General features: G+C 46.9%; 1 protein-coding gene across 4 annotated transcripts; it reads right to left on the reverse strand.

Moving 5' to 3' along the window:
- On the reverse strand, positions 1 to 17,498 carry GOSR2 (golgi SNAP receptor complex member 2). 4 transcript variants are annotated; one of them, XM_054649499.2, is made up of 6 exons: positions 17,400 to 17,498; positions 15,260 to 15,324; positions 12,971 to 13,079; positions 10,794 to 10,926; positions 6,755 to 6,895; positions 2 to 3,354 (listed from the first exon to the last, which is right to left on the reverse strand). In XM_054649499.2, the coding sequence occupies exons 1-6, from the start codon at positions 17,426 to 17,428 to the stop codon at positions 3,193 to 3,195; spliced, it is 639 nt and encodes a 212-aa protein (XP_054505474.1). In that variant the 5' UTR covers positions 17,429 to 17,498; the 3' UTR covers positions 2 to 3,192. The 4 variants fall into 4 exon arrangements, with proteins under 4 accessions (XP_054505477.1, XP_054505474.1, XP_054505475.1 ...); XM_054649500.2 differs by lacking the exon at positions 17,400 to 17,498 and adding an exon at positions 17,115 to 17,131; XM_054649501.2 differs by lacking the exon at positions 17,400 to 17,498 and adding an exon at positions 16,946 to 16,951.
- Positions 17,499 to 18,895: the final 1,397 nt, after the last annotated feature.

Below are 18,895 nucleotides of genomic sequence, written 5' to 3' on the forward strand. Positions count from 1 at the left end.
TGAATGGAATTTATGCATCGTGTATGAGGTGTATGAATATACAACAGGTTATTGTTTTTAAGGGTTAATCCTTTGTTAACGTGGGTCCTTTTTCGGGCTTGTGATGCCCAGAGAAAGGTACCTGAACTGTCCATAACTCTTCCTATTGTCTCACATTGTCCTAATTCAAATTGTCCAAATTGTTATTACTCTAATTGTATTACCATTTTTATAACCATTTTATTACTATTAAACTCTAAAATTTTAAAACCAAGTGATTGGTGTTTTTCACACCCAGCACAGGCTCCTGCTCCTTCCATCCCCAGTGCAGTGGGGCCATTTCCTACTGTGACCCAAAGGGGAGCCCCCCACAGCAGCCCCATGCCCCCCTCTCCTACCCACAGTGAACCAGGAGCTGGTTCTGCTTGTTTATTGTGGCCCCAACATGTTGGCTAAGGTAAAAAATAAAAATTTCTTTTGGTTGAAAAAAATCTTTATTCACAGAACATCACATGAATCACATCCCACCCTCATTCCTTTATGTATAAAATACTGGTAAAATAAAAAGTTTTATTCCAGAGGCAAGTGAATTCCCACAGAGTCCCCTCCTGAGACCAGCTCACCCCAGAGCTGGAACTTGTGCCACAGTTTGGAAGCAGAAGTGAGTGAGGTGTTGGCTGAGGAAGGAAACACCACCAAGCTGCAGCAGCAAAGCTCCAGGGCTCCAGCTCCAGCTCATTTCCTTTGGCAGGGACCACAATCCCAGCAGGCTCCAGCTCATTCCCACTGCAGCCAAAGGGGAGATGTGGGGCTTGAAGGAACCACCCATGTCCCATTGCCATGGAGGTTTTTGGGTTTCACACAATCACCTGAGATGCCCCTGGAAATCTTTTAGGATTTACATGCACCTCAAATGTTTCTGATGTCCCATGTCCCCAAATCCAGCTCTCCAGGTGGCTCCTTCAAGCCCCAAGTGTCACCTTTGGATGTCATGGGTAGCAAGGACACTTGGCTCACCAAGGGGAAATCAGCCTGTGCAGGGACAAGGAGAGTCCAGAAGGCAAAATAAATCAACAGGAAAATATTGATGAAAATGGCAAGCTAGGCTCAGAAACAGAAGAAAAATCCAGTTCCAAGTATCTTATGGCTCCTACCACAGCCCAAAAGGAAGGAGATTGGCCAGAGTCCCACCTTGGTGTAAGACAAACCCTGCTACACCAGGTCACAGCTCCAGAAAGCTCAAACAGTGACAGCCTTAAACCCCACCACTGTCAAATCCAGTGGAACTGCATCAGTTCATCAGAACTGAGATTTGCCAGGGACCCCCTGCAAGTGCTCAGCTGCCCTCTCAAGGGCTGAATCCATCAGATTTCATATCCAAAATAAATTTCAGACAAATTTGGATTTATGATTTCTGTTACACAACCAGGCAGATGCTCCATCACTGCAGATTCCCTCTTTTCCTTTTAATTCCTTACTTCCTTGGGCCCAAATGAAAACCAGCTCCATGCTTGCTTTGCTGCAGTATTTCCTTGGAAAACCTGGACAAATGGGGAACTCCAAGAGCAGGAAACACTTGGAGAAACAGCAGAAAAGTATCAAACACATGGAGAAGCCCATGAACAGGGGCCACTGGTCACTCCAGCTCTGGTCACCAGCATGGCCCTGTTCCATATTCCCTAAAATTCCTTCTACCATTTTTTCAGTTATTAAAACCCTTTCTCCCAGTGTGCCACAGGCCACATAATGAAAGCAAAGCTCAGGGCAGTCAGCAGAATGTAGAACTTGTGATTAGTTACTAATCCAGAGAACCACAACCATCCCAGACAGGAAACAGGGGAGGAATTGCCAGCACGAGGCCTGGATATGACCCCTCTGTGCCAGTGTCAGACACCAGGGAATGCTCCAGACTTGCCACACGTGGGGATGGGAATGGATCTGCAGGTGATTGAAATGGGTGATGCCCAAAATGCCAGGATGGCCCCTCCTGGGCATCAGACACCCCCAGGCTGCAGGGGAAGCAGTGCCAGGCTCAAACAAGGATCCCACAGCTCCAATGTTTCACTGGGACAGGGAATGCTCCCAAGGGGACCAATGTGAGCCAGCACCACCCCCAGGAGGTGACACAGCTGAGTGTCCTTCACAGGAACTCCACAGGTGCAAAGGTAGCACAGGAATGTCCTTGCCAAGGGTGGGGACATCTCCATGCCAAGGCACAGACCTGAGGAAACTCTCCTGACCAAGCTGATGTTCAGTGCCAGGGCCTGCTGTGCTGATCCCACCATTCCTCTGGTGTGAAGAACCTGCTCCAGCTCTGTGACCAATCCCACACCTCCAGGGAGTACCAGGGGACTCATCTGCTCCATCCACTCACAAGTTCCAGCTCCAGAGCCCCAACCCCAACCAGCACCTCAGGAATGAACACAGCTCCCCAAAGCTCTGTGCTGCAGCATCAGCAATGTCCTTCTGGAGGCTGGATTTGGAGGAGGCCCAGGGAAATGCCACAGGCCTGATGTGCATTCCAGTGGAAGCAGGAGGGAGCAGGAGGGGCACTCAGCACCCCCTAGGAAGCAGCAGGGCAGAGAGAGGCACCAGAACATCCCTCAGAGGAGCAGAGCAGCATTTCAGCCTAAATCAGAGAGATGTGTGCTGTAATACTGTGTGTGAAGTTAACTGAGGTCCTAACCGTGTTCTAAGACTCTTCCCCACACATCCTCCTCCTCCTCCAGGCAGATGGGAGCCCTTCACTTCCCAGCCCTTTCTGCACACTCAGTCCCACAGGCTGAACTCAGGCCCATGAACACTGTGAAATTCTCTGTGCCACTCTTGCAATGCAAAATGCAGAGGGTCAGGTCAGTGCTGGTCAGCACAGGAAAGACCTGCAGCATCCTAGGCCGTGCCTCTGCATCCTCCCATCCCTGTGTGCCCAAAGGGACACTCCTGCCTTGCTAGAGCTGGGCACAATGTTCACTTCTGCTTCCTATTAACCTGCAGGCTTGAGGGGAGAGCAGTAAAGGCCAGGGGCTGTTTTCACAGGGCCATTCTCAAGCACAGGGTCCCATTTCCTGACACATCCATTTCCCAACGTGCCTTCCACGTGACGCTGTCCCAGCGAGATTTGTAAACTCTCAAGTCCACGGGAAGGGCTCATCCAAAGCAGCACCCAGAGGAAATTCAGTTCTGGAGGCAGTCCTCTTGCAGGAGGCCAGCAGCTCATGTCAGGTACTGCACAACAAGGAACATGATGAGGCAGGTGACAGCCATGCCCCCCAGCATGAGGAACTTGTCCTGGAAGGCGCGCTTCTCGATCAGCCGCATCACCGTGTTGGACAGCCCCAGCATGTTGGCAACGTCCAGGATCTTCTTGTGGGTGCCCTGAGGACAACCAAACAGCAAACACACAATCACCCTCGTGCTCTGAGACTTCTTATTCCACAGTGCAAGAGTGTTCCATCATGGGGGGTGAGTGATGGGTGTCACAGACATGTTTTATGAAAAATCCTTTCCGTAGGATTTTTTTCTCCTGAGAAGCTGAGAGGCCTCAGGAATAAAATGTAAGCAATGGTTATCTGCTGCTGTGGAATGCAACAGGTGGAGCTGGGATTGGGCTCATGTGGTTGTTGTGGGAATCTACAAAATCAGAGGGTTTTGGGAAAGCTGCAAAAGGCAGGCCTCAGATACAGCAGAATTGTGAGTAGAGCTAAAGCAGCAGCCATGAGATTGGTCAGCAGAAAAAGTATTTGAACTGTAGAAAAGCAAGGGTAAATAGAATAATGGTCTGTGTATTAATGCTTGTCTGAATAGCTCTCTAAGCTACAGAAAGTTTATCTAGCAAGATATTAGGAAGGTTAAAGCTTCATAATGGAGCTCTGTGCATTGTGTTTTAAGGCTTACAAGTGGGTATTGTATTCAAAATAAGCAGGCATTGCTTTAACTAAAGGCACGTGTGCTTATGGTGATTGGATAGAACTACTGTCAATGTGCTTTTGCTTTGTATGATTGCTCAAGAAGTTTATAAAGTGAGTTGTAACATTAAGTTCTTGGTCTGCTGCCTGGAGTGTGAGCTGCTGGCATCTTCCCATTGTCATACCCATGGAATGAGACTGATGCTGGAAAATAAACCAGCTCCAGGTGCATCCTACAGCAGCCCCGTCTCATTCAGGTCTGTAAATACCCAGGCAGTTCAGGCCCTTCCCTGAAGCTGGGCTGTGTCTCTGCCAGTCCCATTTTCTCCAGTTCCCACAGCTCCTATTGACCCCCTGCACACTGCCCTGAGGCTCAGCACCTCCCTGTCTCTGCAGAATCCTTTCACAGTGCTTCAGAACAAAACCAAACCTTGCTGGGAGAACAGAAACCAAATATGAAGCTTTAAAATGAAAGCAAACAACAGAAAGGAAAAAATCTTCAATTCTTGCAGTCATGGAACAGTGGAATTGTACAACTGGATCAGTTAGAGGGACAATCTAGGAATATTCATTCCATACCTGTCTGTTTATACCCAATACACACAAAGTTACAGGGAATAAGTGCAAAGGAGGGAGCTGAGGGTGGGGAAGGGTCTGGAGGGGCCACAGGAGGAGCAGCTGAGGTCACTTGTTCAGCTGGAGCAGAGTGAGGGCAGAGCTCAGTGGGGCTGCAGCTCCCATCTCTGCTCTGGGACAGGGACAGGAGCCAGGGAATGGCTGGAGCTGGGCATGGAGAGGGCTGGGCTGGATATCAGGAAAATCATCTTCCTGCAGTGGCTGCTGGGCACTGCCCAGGCTCCCCAGGCAATGCTCCAGGAGCATTTGGACAACACTCCCAGGGATGCTGGGGTGTCTGCAGGGCCAGGAGTTGGACTGGATGATCCTTGGGAGGCCCTTCCACCATGGGATGTTCCATGATTCCACATTAACCCATTTCTCTTTGCAAGCTGTCTCTACACCAGCTGCTTCTGCCAGATCTTCTCAGGCAACAAAGTCTGTGTCAGTGCAAGAAAAGCTGAGTTAAGGGGAAAAGGAACATGAACAGACATTTCCTCACCTGCAAGGGAGAAGCAACATCCTCCTGAACAGGAATGTGATGGCCCTGAAAGCACAGCCTGTGTGTGCCAGCAGCCATGGACAGACACACAGCAACTCCCTGCCCAGAGCAAAGGCTGGAGGAGAGCCAGGAGGCCCAGGGAGAGCCAGCAGGGACCAGGCACTCACTGCCAGCCAGCAGAAGCAGCCACACAGGACTGGTGCTGCCACAAGAAACAGCATTTCCAGGTCCTGCCAGGGCTCCTCTGTGGCTCTCCTGTGGTGGGATGCACCCTCCAGAATCCATGGGCTTCATCCAGTCCCTCATGAGAGATCACCTTGGATCAGTGATTTCCCAGCCTGGAGAATCAACTCCAATTCCCTGTGTGCAGCACAGGGACACTCATGATGGATGCTTCCAGGCCAATGTGATCAGCCACCAAAGCAACCCAGTGCTGCACACAGTGGCCAAATGTCTACAATCCTCTCAGGGATGCAGGGACTTCAAGGAAGGTGCCCTTTCCAAAAAGCATTCACAACCCAAATCTTCTCCAGGCACTAATAATGAGTCCTTCCAGCCTTTTCCTCATGAGCTGGCAGCAGAACCTCTCCCTCTCCCCACCACTCCTGTGGCCAGACTGCTCAGCAACACCAAAAAAACCTTGAAGAAAACATCAGTGAGTGGTTCAGTGTTCATTGCAGAGGAATTAACACTGAACCACTCACTGAGTTTTCTTCAAGGTTTTTCTAGTAATGAACTTTGTCTTAAAACAAATCTATACTCACCAGGTCAGTGAACAAGTGACCTGAACCAGAAGCTAAAACTCATCTTGGAAAGAATTCAGCTTCAAACTCTGCTTTAATGTCTCTGTGTAACATCTGTGGGGTCAGGGCCTGGTCACCAGAGCAGGGAGCAGAGGAGGAGCTGCAGCCCTGGTTGGAGCTGTGCTGGTCTGTGCAGGGCTCAGGGAACAGCAGAGAGCCTGGAACCCAGCTCAGCTCCCCGAGTGCAGACCAGGCTTGCACTGCCTGCCACACCATGGAGCTGCAGGTGGCACAGACCTGACCAAACCTGGGATTTATGGCATTAAAAATACCTAAATCTGGCAAATGCATCCCAAAACAGAGCACAAAACTGAGAAGAGCAGTTAGCCCCATCTGAAGATGAGTACAACAGGCATTTCCCTACATTTTTCACAAGTCCAGTTTCTCCCCACACTTTTTTCTTATTAAAAAGTTTTTTGTATCCTTGAGCTTTTCACTCAGAATTGAACTCATCACTTTGAACAGTCTGTAAAATAAAAGGCAAATATTTGCTCTGAAGAGACTTGCAGAAATGCAGCTGTTTTCAGCAGGGAAGGAGGGATTGCTGAGGTGCATTATCTTTATTATTAATCTTGATCACAGGTGCTCTACAGCAGCTTTGTGGCTGCTCTGAGTGATGCTAATCTGAACCAACATCTCCCTGCCAGCCACTTACTGCCCCTCCTGAACCTGAAGGAACAAACAACAATCAACCAAAGAAAAATAAACATTCAGCACTCCAGATGCTGCCCTGCAGGTGAAGGCCAGCCAGCCCCAAGAGATCTTAAAGGTTTTCCTAACAGGATGGTAAAATGTAAAGATTTCAAGTTGTTTAAACGAAATTTGGGCCTTTCCAGCATCCTCAGCTCGGAGCAATGTACTGAAACAATACATATATTGATTTTACTTAGCCTGATCAGCACGAAGACAGAAAAATGTGGGGTCTTTGTGGTAAAAAATGCTGCCCCCACCTTTAATGTGACTCTCTGGTCCCTCAGCCCCGCCAGGATGTTGGTGCCACTGCCAATAAGCTCATCCATGCCTCGGTGGGCACTCTGCAGGGATTCATTAAACTGCAAGGTTTCGTCGATCGGGATGGTGGTGTCAGAGTCCTGTGGGGAAAGCAGGGACTCAGTTACCTGCTCACTCAGAAAAACACAAAATGCACCAGCAGACAGCCAGAACCCAACAGGACTGAGCCAGGACTAAGCCAGGATTGTGCTTAGATCTATTTTTTTTTTATAATGATTTTAAATCCAACATTGATGTTTGAGTGAAAAGAGTCATTTAGAGAAGAGGAAGGCAAAAGGCAAAGCTGAGCAGCTGCTCAACTGTAATGAGGTGTCAAGGATGAAAAGAGCAAAAGCAGAGAATTTCTGTAATCTCAGTAGGAAAGGGTACTGCAGGAGAGAACATCAAAGCTAACAGAAGGTGTTAAACACCAAGAAGGTGCTTACTCATTGATCACTGCAAGTGAAAGATTTGTGGAAGATTTCACACCACATTTCTGAGCAACAAAAAATGAAAAAAAAAAAGTTTGGAGATGACATTCTAAAGAAATTTCTGGCAGTGAGGGCAAACAGACATGGGTCTGGTTCCCTGAGCTCTGGCTCACTCATCACCCAGGGCCCCATTTTAAAAAAATATTAAAAATTAGTATTTTTCATGTTTTTTTCCAGTAAAGATGCATTCACTCAACTAGGAACTGGGAATCTTGAAATGTTAATAACAGGGTAAAACTCTAATCTGCACAGGAGGGCAGGGATGGGATCACCCCTGTCTGCCAAAGGCCTCCAGGTCTCTGTTTCTGACACCACTCCATCCTGAGGGGCAAGGAAATGCCTCACACCCCCACAGGGCTTAGAGCAGGAACTGGGACTGGAAGGGACAAGCTGGGAACAGGGATCACCTGCTCCAGGGGCTCAGAACAGGAACCAAAGGCAGAATTCACACTCATGTGAACTGTCTAAGCAGAAGCACTTGGATTTTCATGGAATGGCTCTTATTGCAGATATTTAACAACCTTCAAACCAGCAGATTTCATTTCTGTACAAGGTTTTTTTATCCACTATCAGGCAGCAATAAAAATACAGAAGTAGATTTGTGACCCCCACAAGGAAAGGGGATGGCACCAGAGCTCTGTTTGGCTGCTTGGGATTTTCTCCAGGTACAAGGAAAGGCTTTAAAAATAAATACCAATTTTAACTCTTGAATTAAGCAAACTTCTACATCTGTGTTCCAAAAGCTGTTCTGGATTTTCCAGTGATTTACCCACAAGCTCAGCTGACACCTCTGATAGAACAGGGTAGTATATGAATAGGAACTGTGGAAAAATGTAACCAAGAGAGGCTGATAACTGATAAATAAATCATCATTTGCCTATTAAAGGATCATTTAAAAGCCATATTTTTGTAGCAAGCTTAAAAGAAATACAAAGTAATTGTGTATTTTTTTTCATCTACCATGCTTTTCAACATCTGAAGGAGAAAATAACCCGTCTGCTCTATATTTTGCATCTGTAAGCCTGTTGTTTCTGAACAGCAAATTTTCCTGTAGGAAAACTTGTCCCTACTTGCAGGGAAACACCACAATGTTTAAAACCAGCAAATTGCAGTCATTCCTTCAAGCCTTGTTTACAGTTTTGAAATAGCCAACAAAATACCAGACATTAACTTTGTGGCAGGCTTTGAGAAATGCATCAAACTGCCCAAATCTCAATTAATTAGGATTGCTCACATTCTTTCTTTCTTGTCCTGACAATGAATAACAAAATGTTAGGTGAGATGCCTTTAACGAAGAAGGGAAATAAAGAGGGAAATCAAATAAAATTGTAAAAATAGTATTAAAAAACCAAATCAAAACAAAACAAAACCTTAACAAAAACAAATAAACAAAATTTTAAAAAACCAATAAAACCCAAGATTAACTTTTCAGTTGCAGAAAAGTGAAACCTGAAAGCAAGCCTACATTATTGAGAGCAAAACTCCCCCAGAAACTTGCACTGGGGGGACTTGCCAATGGAGGAACTAACAAGAACAGCTGAACAACATTGGTGTTATTACCAACTTTTGACTCATTTCTAGGCAAAAAGCAAGGGCCTTGTCCCAGCTGTGTGATTTGTGTTTGGCTACACTGAGGTTTGCTGACACCTGCTGCCAGCAGGGTGTGTAAAGCCAGGCTGTTCACAGACCTCAGGATCTGGGAAACATCTGACACAAATCCAAGTGAAATGTGCACTTTGGTACCTACCTCACTGACCCTTTTACAACTGCTATGTAAATCCAGGTGGAACTGCACTGGATAAAACAGGAGCAGCAGCTTCTGGAGCCTTTTCCTGTTACCTTATGAGCCCAGCTTTTCTACAACTGCTATGGTGGAACTGCACTGGATAAAACAAGAGCAGCAGCTTCTGCAGTCTTTTCCTGTTAAGAGCCCAGCTTTTCTACAACTGCTATATAAATCCAGGTGGATTGCACTGGATAAAACAGGAGCAGCAGTTTCTGGAGCCTTTTCCTGTTACCTTAAGAGCCCAGCTTTTCCTCACGAGAGCTCCCCACGTATTTTGATTCCTCTCCACCTTTACTCACACTCCCAGCAGCTCCCAACAATCCTGTTTACAATCTCCCTGCCTCCCCCTGCTGGAGGGAGGCTTTTCACGGATCTCAGGATCTGGCAGACATCTGACACAAATCCAAGTGAAATGTGCACTTTGGTACCTACCTCACTGACCTTTTACAACTGCAGGTGGACTGCACTGGATAAAACAGGAGCAGCAGCTTCTGGAGCCTTTTCCTGTTAAGAGCCCAGCTTTTCTACAACTGCTATAGTGGACTGCACTGGATAAAAGAGGAGCAGCAGTTTCTGGAGTCTTTTCCTGTTACCTTAAGAGCCCAGCTTTTCTACAGCTGCTATGGTGGATTTCACTGGATAAAACGGGAGCAGCAGCTTCTGGAGCCTTTTCCTGTTAAGAGCCCAGCTTTTCTACAACTGCTGTGTAAATCCAGGTGGATTGCACTGGATAAAAGAGTTTCTGGAGCCTTTTCCTGTTACCTTATGAGCCCAGCTTTTCTACAACTGCTATAGTGGACTGCACTGGATAAAAGAGGAGCAGCAGCTTCTGGAACCTTTTCCTGTTACCTTATGAGCCCAGCTTTTCTACAACTGCAGGTGGATTGCACTGGATAAAATGGGAGCAGCAGCTTCTGGAGCCTTTTCCTGTTAAGAGCCCAGCTTTTCTACAACTGCTATGGTGGAACTGTACTGGATAAAACAGGAGCAGCAGCTTTTGGAGCCTTTTCCTGTTACCTTATGAGCCCAGCTTTTCTACAACTGCTATGTAAATCCAGGTGGATTGCACTGGATAAAAGAGGAGCTGCAGTTTCTGGAGCCTTTTCCTGTTACCTTATGAGCCCAGCTTTTCCTCACGAGAGCTCCCCACATATTTTGATTCCTCTCCACCTTTACTCACACTCCCAGCAGCTCCCAACAATCCTGTTTACAATCTCCCTGCCTCCCCCTGCTGGAGGGAGGCTGTTCACAGATCTCAGGATCTGGCAGACATCTGACACAAATCCAAGTGAAATGTACACTTTGGTACCTACCTCACTGATCCTTTTACAACTGCAGGTGGATTGCACTGGATAAAACAGGAGCAGCAGCTTCTGGAGCCTTTTCCTGTTAAGAGCCCAGCTTTTCTACAACTGCTGTGTAAATCCAGGTGGAACTGCACTGGATAAAAGAGTTTCTGGAGCCTTTTCCTGTTAAGAGCCCAGCTTTTCTACAATTGCAGGTGGATTGCACTGGATAAAAGAGGAGCAGCAGTTTCTGGAGTCTTTTCCTGTTACCTTAAGAGCCCAGCTTTTCCTCATGAGAGCTCCCCACATATTTTGATTCCTCTCCACCTTTACTCACACTCCCAGCAGCCCCCAACAATCCTGTTTACAATCTCGCTGCCTCCCCCTGCTGGATTTGAGCTGCTGGAGCACAGAGAGCCCCAGCAGGGATATTTACGTTGGTGGTGAAGGTGCGGGCCAGCAGCTCCTCCCGCTGCCTCTCCTGCTGCTCGCGCAGGTACCGGCGGTGCTGGAAGTTCCTCAGGGCTGTCTGCAGGTGCTGCACGTCGTATTTCAGCTGGTCCACTCGCCTGCAAAGGAGCAGCAGCACAAGAACACTCTGCTTTGTGGGAATCTATAAAATCAGAGGGGTTTGGGAAAGCTGCAGAAGGCAGGCCTCAGAGACAGCAGAACTGTGATTAGAGCTAAGCAGTAGACATGAGATAGGTCAGCAGGAAAATTCTGTAAGAAGTAGAAAAGTAAGGACAAATAGAACAATGGTGTGTGTATTAATGCTTGGCTAGAATAACTCCCTAAGCTTGCACTGCCTGCCACACCATGGAGCTGCAGGTGTGACAGAATCCTGACCAAATCTGGGATTTATGGCATTAAAAATGCCTGAATCTGACAAATACATCCCAAAACAAAGCAGTGTCATAAAACTCACAGAAAAGTTTATCTAGCAAGATATTAGGAAGTTTTAAGATTAATAATGGAGCTCTGTGCATTGTGTTTTAAGGCTTACAAGCAGGTATTGTATTTGAAATAAGCAAGCATTGTTGAACCAAAGGTATGTGTGTTTATAGTGGTTGGATAGAACTACTGTCAATGTGCTTTTGCTTTGTGTGATTGGTCAAAAAAGTCTTAGAGTGAGCTGTAACATTAAGTTCTTTGTTTGCTGTCTGGGATGTGAGCTGCTGGCATCTTCCCATTGTCATACCCATGGAATGAGAGTGATGCTGGAACATCAAACAGCTCCAGGCACATTCCCAGCAGCCCCTCCTGTTCTGTGATCTGTACACAGCCCCAGCTGGCAATATGCTTTTCTGAAGACTCTGCTTTTCTGGTGCTTTTTGTACCAGCAAAGGAGCATTGTAAATTAACAGCAATGAATAACAAGGAATGATGGGTTCTGCTTCTCTACAAGATGCAGGACTGATCCAATGCTAGGCTGAAATTCCACACCTACATCCTCCCTGTCTCATTTTTCTGCTATACAGGTGATTACTTCACAGGTGATTATTCATTTTAATCAATTATTTAGGCTCCAGGCTAATGACAGAATGTGAAACAGAACTCCTGAGCTGTCTTGGACATCCTATCCCATGGATTGTCTCTTCAGGTGTTATAAGCTCTCATTTAACACAGATTTGGGAGGATGGCAGGATTTGTACAGGTTCTATTTTATGACCCTCCTCCTTCACATTAAAGATGATGCTTTCCAGTTTCCTTAATTAGCATCATGTTCTGAACTTTGAAGTTTTATTCCAGTTTCTTTAATTAGCATCATGTTCTGAAGTTTGAGGTTTTATTAAAAGGAGCTCCAAAGTCAGTGGGTAATACAGGAGGCACCTCAGACATCTCCACTGGGCTGAAACAAATCACGTCCAGAAGTCCACTGGCCCTGATTAAATGATTGATAAAATTTAATGTTTGATACCAGACTATCCTGTCTAGTGGAAGGTGTCCCTGCCCATGGCAGGGGTTGGAAATTATCTTTAAGGCCCCTTCCAACCCAAAGCATTCCAGGATTCTACAAAGAAATCCATGACTATTTCAGATACTGGCTTCTTTCTTTAATACAGGTGACATGAAACCCACCCCTATCTACAAGGGCATTTCTGGACTGATTAATAACTGAGTCACAGAATTAATTAAGAACAGCAAGTCCTGATGTCTGTGGTCCAACCTCCTGCTCAAACCATTGCTCACTTTAGAAACTTCTTTATTTCAGTCACCAACAGCTTGGGAAATGGCTCAGAGAAAATGACAGCAAATGAAGGAATTTGACTCTCTACCTCCAAAATGCCATTAAAAGCAAGGGGGAGAGAGAACATCCAAGAGAACAGAGAACATCATCTGAGAACAGAGCCATGAATCCAGCTGCATCACCAGTCTGGACCTGATGATCTCTGAGGCCTTTTCCAGCTTTAATGATTCTCATGATCCTGGGCTTAAATGTAAAAAAGTGATTTTGCCTCTCTCTGTGCCTCAATTTTTCTACTGTAGAGCACAGAGATCAGTTATGCAAAGTATAAAGATTTCACACAAATCAAAAGCAAACAGCTTCAGTAAATTTAATTAAAATAATTACAAAGACTACCCTGCACAATCACAGCAAAGCAGTGAACTCACAGTTTGGCACTCTGCCTCTTGTTGGGAGGTTCTTTGCTGGACAGGATTTCCAGACGTTCCAAGTTGCTGAATATGTTGTCTATTCTTGCCTGAATCTCATTTTCTACCACTACAAGGAAATAAAAACAGGATTTGACTTGAATTAGGCAAATGCTCCAAAGCATTCAAAGCAATATGTAAAAACTGATAGATTCAAATCTTTACTGGATGGAAATAATCAGGTAACTGAGAACTATAAATCCAATGAAATGTCACTTCTTTAGCTCAGTAATTTGACACTCTCACCTTTCCCTCCTCCTCTAAGAAGGCAGCCAGGAAAGCCCCTGCTTGTTCCAGACATCTGAGCCTCTTTCCCCATCAGAATTAGGATTTCAAGCCCACACATTCCCCCTGCAGCCCCTTCCTGCTCCCTCAGCAGGATTTGCTGTCACAAGAGCACAGAGAAGCATCATCAACCACAGGCCAACTCCTCCACACACCAGGAGTGCCCAGAAAAGCCCTCTGAGCAGCACCCAGAGAAGCAAAGAGCACAACCAACCTCATCTCTGCCCCTGGATGCACTCAGCCAGGGAGTGACTGACCCACATCCTGAGACAAATCAGTGACATTGTGTTCATCCAGCTCCCCCCATCATTTACTGCAGCTGAATTCAACACAGGAGAGCTGACAAACACTTACAGCAACTTTGGTCAGACCAAAATCCACCACTGCACATTTTTTCTGAGCAGGAAGGAATGATTTGTGCTCAAAGCTGGAAAAGGCAAACTGCAAGTTTGATTTCCTGGCCCCTATTCCTGCTCTTCAACCATGGATAATCCTGTTCTCCATAAATTCTGAAATACACACTAATAAATTTATAGAGAGAGAAATAGATACATATATTTATTCATTTATTAACTCTGTAAACTGGTGAACTGACTGTAAACTATGTAAACTACATAATCCTATCTCTTGAAATGGTCTCAAGTAGTAGAAGCAAAATGGCAAATTATTCTAATTTTCAGGACTTTCAAAATCACCCCCAGTGAACAGCAGTTTGGGAAATATGGCATTGCAGAAGGAGTAATACAACCACCACAAAAACCACAGCCAGAATTAGTAATTCTATTTTTTTAAATAAATTGATATGATATGATATGATATAATATAATGCAATTAATTAATGCAATTAATGCAATATAATGCAATATAATGCAATATAATGCAATATATTACATAATAATAATAATAATAATAATAATAATAATAATAATAATAATAATAATAAAGAAATATAATTACTAACTCTATTAGTAATTGCTATTTTTTGATATCAAAATTACCACAGCCCTTCCTAGAGCCCAGTCATGTTTCACAGATGTGTTTAAGGTAAGAAAAGTCAGTGAGCATGTGCAGAAATGCATGCAGCCAATGCAGTGTCCTTTCAGCTCAGAAGTTGCTGATAAAACCCATCATTAGTGACTCATGCAGGAATTAAGGGATCAACCACAGGTCCAAAATACATGTGCCAGTTGTGCACTGGGGTAAAAAGTCCTGCCACACATATCAGAGCATCTCATTATTACAGTCATTTTTATGAGCACAGGGTTATAGTCCAGATTTACTGAGGCAATTTCAGAGCCAGTGGTTCTGCACAGTTCCCAAAGCAGGTGGAATCCCAGGTTCTGACTCTGATGGGGCAGGAATGTCAGGAGCATCCTGCACACAAAATCACTGCATCTTACCCAAAACTGCACTGAGCATCTTCAGGGGAAAGCTGCCAGTTGGTGGATGCTGAGGGAATGACACCACAGCAGGGCAGGCTCAGTCACACCTCAGCTTCCTGACAATGCTCCCAGTCTGCAGCTCTGTCCACACCAAAGTGTTCAAGAGCTCCAGGTGTTCAAAAACCCCCATGAGGGCATCACTGTGGGGGTTTTCATCTGTTTATTCTGAAGGCTGCACAGACACCCTGACCATGAGCTCCAAAATCTAACAGCACCTAAAATCTGGCATTCTACCATGAGATTCAAGAAGCAGCCACAGCAAGCCCTCTCTGTCAGTTAAAGGATGATAACAGGAAGATGAAGCAAATTCTTGTCCTGTCTTTTCTGCTCTGTCCTCATACAAAATATCATCTTATTGAGGTTAAACAGCAACACGATTTCAATGATTTCTGAACTGGTGATGTGTCTCAGCAGCTGATCACAGTGGCTCAGGAGCTAAATCTGTTCCAGTAATGATTGTAAATTCAACAAGAAGCACACAAGGTTAAAGATGCAAACTCAATCAACCCCACTCATCACTTACAGTGCACTGACTCCTTGTCTGAAGTCTCCAGGTGCCCCATGTAAGACTGGACCTCATGGACCTGCCTGTCAGGACATAAAGAGAAAATTAACAGAAAAGTCAGCTAACAGACAAAATCATTTCTCAGCACCTCACTTTTCAGCTTTTTTGACTGAAATGCACTTTTTAGAAGAGCACAGGAATCAGCAACACAGTGTCAGAGCAGACAGCCCAGCCCTGACCACCAACCCAGGTGCTCAGCAGGAAGCAAGCTGTGCTCTCACCTCATATGCACCTACAAAGTAACTTTATTTAAAAACAGAAATCAAGGTGAAGGTTATGAAAAACACAGATCAGCTTTTTCTACAAGAAACAGCTGTTCAGCTTGGTCTGGAGATGACAGTGGGAATGATTTTCATGGTCTCACAACCTGTGAATTCACAGGCATCAACTGAAATTAAAAGCTTGTAATTGTAAGAAAAAGATATTGTGGCTGGACTAGCAGTGGCATAGAAAAATAAAATAATAAAAAAATATTAATGGTTGTTAAATTCTTCTGGAACTAGATGGGCTTTAAGGTCCCTTCCAACCTGAAGCACTCCATGATCACAAAATGAGGCAGTACAGAAATGGGAAGAGGAAAACACCAGTGCCCATATCCATAACAGCTGCTGTGACATTCCTGCATTTGCAGCTCTCCAGCAGGATGTCCTGCTCTCCCCTGCAGGGTCACTCTCTATCGTTATTCAGAGAAATGAGGATTCAACACAAGATTCAAGTCTCTCACCACCCACCCTCCCTTAACAGAGCCCCACAAAATGCAAATTACCACGGAAATTTGGAATATTGACTTAACTGTGTCCTTTGGCCCCTTTCCCATGAATTACTCCACATGGATTACCAACAGAACCACGAGATTTTTTGCCTTATTTTGCAATTCCCACACCACTCCTCCCTCTCCAGACATTATCTGTGAAATGTGGGGTTTATCCTCAAGCAGCCCCACGCCTTCAGAGGTGCTTTAAACTACGGCAGTCCCTCAAACCCTGCTGCAAGATTCCTTACAAACGAGCGTACTTTCGTGCTTTAAATAAACCGGCAGCGATGAGCGGCGATCCCCGCTCCCGGTGCCCCGGGCCGGCCGAGCCCGCGGGGCTGACGTGGCACACGCGGTTCTGCCCCCTCCGGGATGCGGTTTTTTAATGGGGAAACGCTTTTTAAGGGTGCTGAGATCTGCGGGGTGTCGGCCCCGGGATCCCACACACCCGGCCCGGCCCCTCACACACTCGGTTTGCGGGTCTGCCCCCGATCCTCCAGACAAGCGCTGGTCCGAGGGGACGGACATCACACACCTCAACCCCTCAGACACTCCTCAACCCCTCAGACACTCCTCAATCCCTCAGACACTCCTCAATCCCTCAGACCCCTCTCAATCCCTCAGACACTCCTCAATCCCTCAGACCCCTCTCAATCCCTCCCGCACCCCTCGGTCCCTCACACAGCCCTCAATCCCTCACACCCCTCAATCCCTCACACACCCCTCAATCCCTCACACACCCCTCAATCTCTCACACACCCTGAGCCTTCACACACCCCTCAATCCCTCACATCCCTCTCAACCTGTCACACAGCCCGCAATCCCTCACACACCCGTCATTCCCTCATGCACCCCTCGATCCCTCACGCACCCCCCAGTCCCTCACGCACTTGTTGGTTTGCCGGTACAGCCCTCACACATCCCTCAGTCCTTCACACACCCATTGGTTTGCCGGTACAGCCCCTCACACAGCCCCCAGTCCCTCACACACTGTCGGGTTGCTGGCATAGCCCTCACACATCCCTCAATCCCTCATATCCTCCTCAGTATATCATGCACTTGTTGGTTTGCTGGTACAGCCCTTCACACACCCCTCAATCCCTCACATCCCCCTCAATCCCTCACTCACTTGCTGGTTTGCCGGTACAGCCCCTCACACACCCTCTTCAATCCCTCACACACCCCCTGAGCCCTCCTCACACCGCCTTCAGCCCCTCACGCACTTGCTGGTGTCTGGTACAGCCCTCACGCAACCCTCAACCCCTTACACACATCCCTCAGTCCCTCACGCACTTGTTAATCTGCTGGTACAGCCCCTCACACACCCCCCGAGCCCTCACGCACTTGTTGGTTTGCTGGTACAGCCCCTCCATCCCGCACCGGCTCCGCTCCGCACACGTCACCTCCCGCCACTTCCGGCCCCGCCGCCTCCCGCCGCTTCCGCTTCCGCTTCCGCCTTCCCCCGGGCCGCGCTCCCGCCCCTGCAGCGCCCCGCGGGGCCGCCAGGGGGCGCTGCAGGACCGGCGTGGAGAGAGAGGGGCGGGATCGGGAGGGACCGGGCGGGATCGGGCGGGATCGGGTGGGGCCGTGAGGGGCGGTGAGGGACCGGGAGAGGGCGGCGAGACCGTGAGGGGCTGGGAGGGACCGGGAGAGGCCGGGCGGGACTGGGAGGGGCTTGAGGGGCCGTGAGGGACCGGGCGGGGCCGTGAGGGGCCGTGAGGGGCGTGAGGGACGGGGTACAGGTACAGCTACAGGTACAGGTACAGGTTCAGGTAGAAACACTGATTGAATAAAAAGCTCAAATTACGACCATAACTCTGTCTCGTCACTGTGGTTTAATGGAAAATAGCTCTTGTCAACGAATGTAATTTCACGCCAATAAAAGCTTGATTGAGAAAAATTGGGAAAGACTTGTATTCTGTAAAGCGTTCAAGTCTATACCACTAGATCAATAATTGAAAAGTCTGTAGCCTCTGTCCTCGTGGTCCAGACAAGCACTCAGCTCTCTCCTTCACTATTTTTTCCTTCTATTAAATGTTGACATTTTATACTTTTTCCTCAGGCTTTGAATGCCCCCTGATGCTGAGCCCTTTTCTGGGTTTGTGCTGCCTGTCCCACCTGTGTTGTGAAGGGAAACTTGCTTTATCAACAATAATAATGTCTTAAACTGGGTCCATCCAGATAAAATGCTCAAATACTATTGAATAAAATACACTGATTTAAATCCAAACTTCCTTCAACACCCTCAGCCTTGTACTGCACTCGACTTAGGCAAAACCAAAATAACTGTACAGCAAAAATTCAAGCTACTGAAAGATGACAAACGTTGGAGGAAAAGTGAGAAAATATTTTCAGAGGTGGGGAAGCTGAAGGCAGACACCTCCTGATGTGAGACTGGGCAAATTGGGAAACCTGGGGGCTGGAACAGCCTCCAAAGTGTTGGGTTGTTTCTGCTGTTGCTCATTTGCAGTTCAGGGTGAGCACCTGAAGAATGCAGCCTTGTCACAGGAGAACACATCCCTGAGCACCACACAGCTCGAAAAGAGGGAAACAACAACACATCTTTAATTAATGAGAGATTCTGTCCCTGTGGGTCCATCTCTTGTGTCTCAGATGATGCATCAAGCTCAGTCTGCCCTGCCCTGCCATGCAGCCAGCCAGCCTCTGGCAAGAGATTATCCCCTGGATGTCAAACAGCAGCTCGAGCCCCAGAAATCACATCAGCCCAAGGATAAACAGCATATCAACAAAACCATTAACTGCAGCAGCAACAAACACATTCACTCTCCTCCTCTGCTCCCCCTTCCCTGAGCCATTAGACCCCATTTTCAAACACTTCT

This window comes from Agelaius phoeniceus, chromosome 26 (assembly GCF_051311805.1).
Source record: "Agelaius phoeniceus isolate bAgePho1 chromosome 26, bAgePho1.hap1, whole genome shotgun sequence".
Lineage (NCBI taxonomy): Eukaryota > Metazoa > Chordata > Aves > Passeriformes > Icteridae > Agelaius > Agelaius phoeniceus.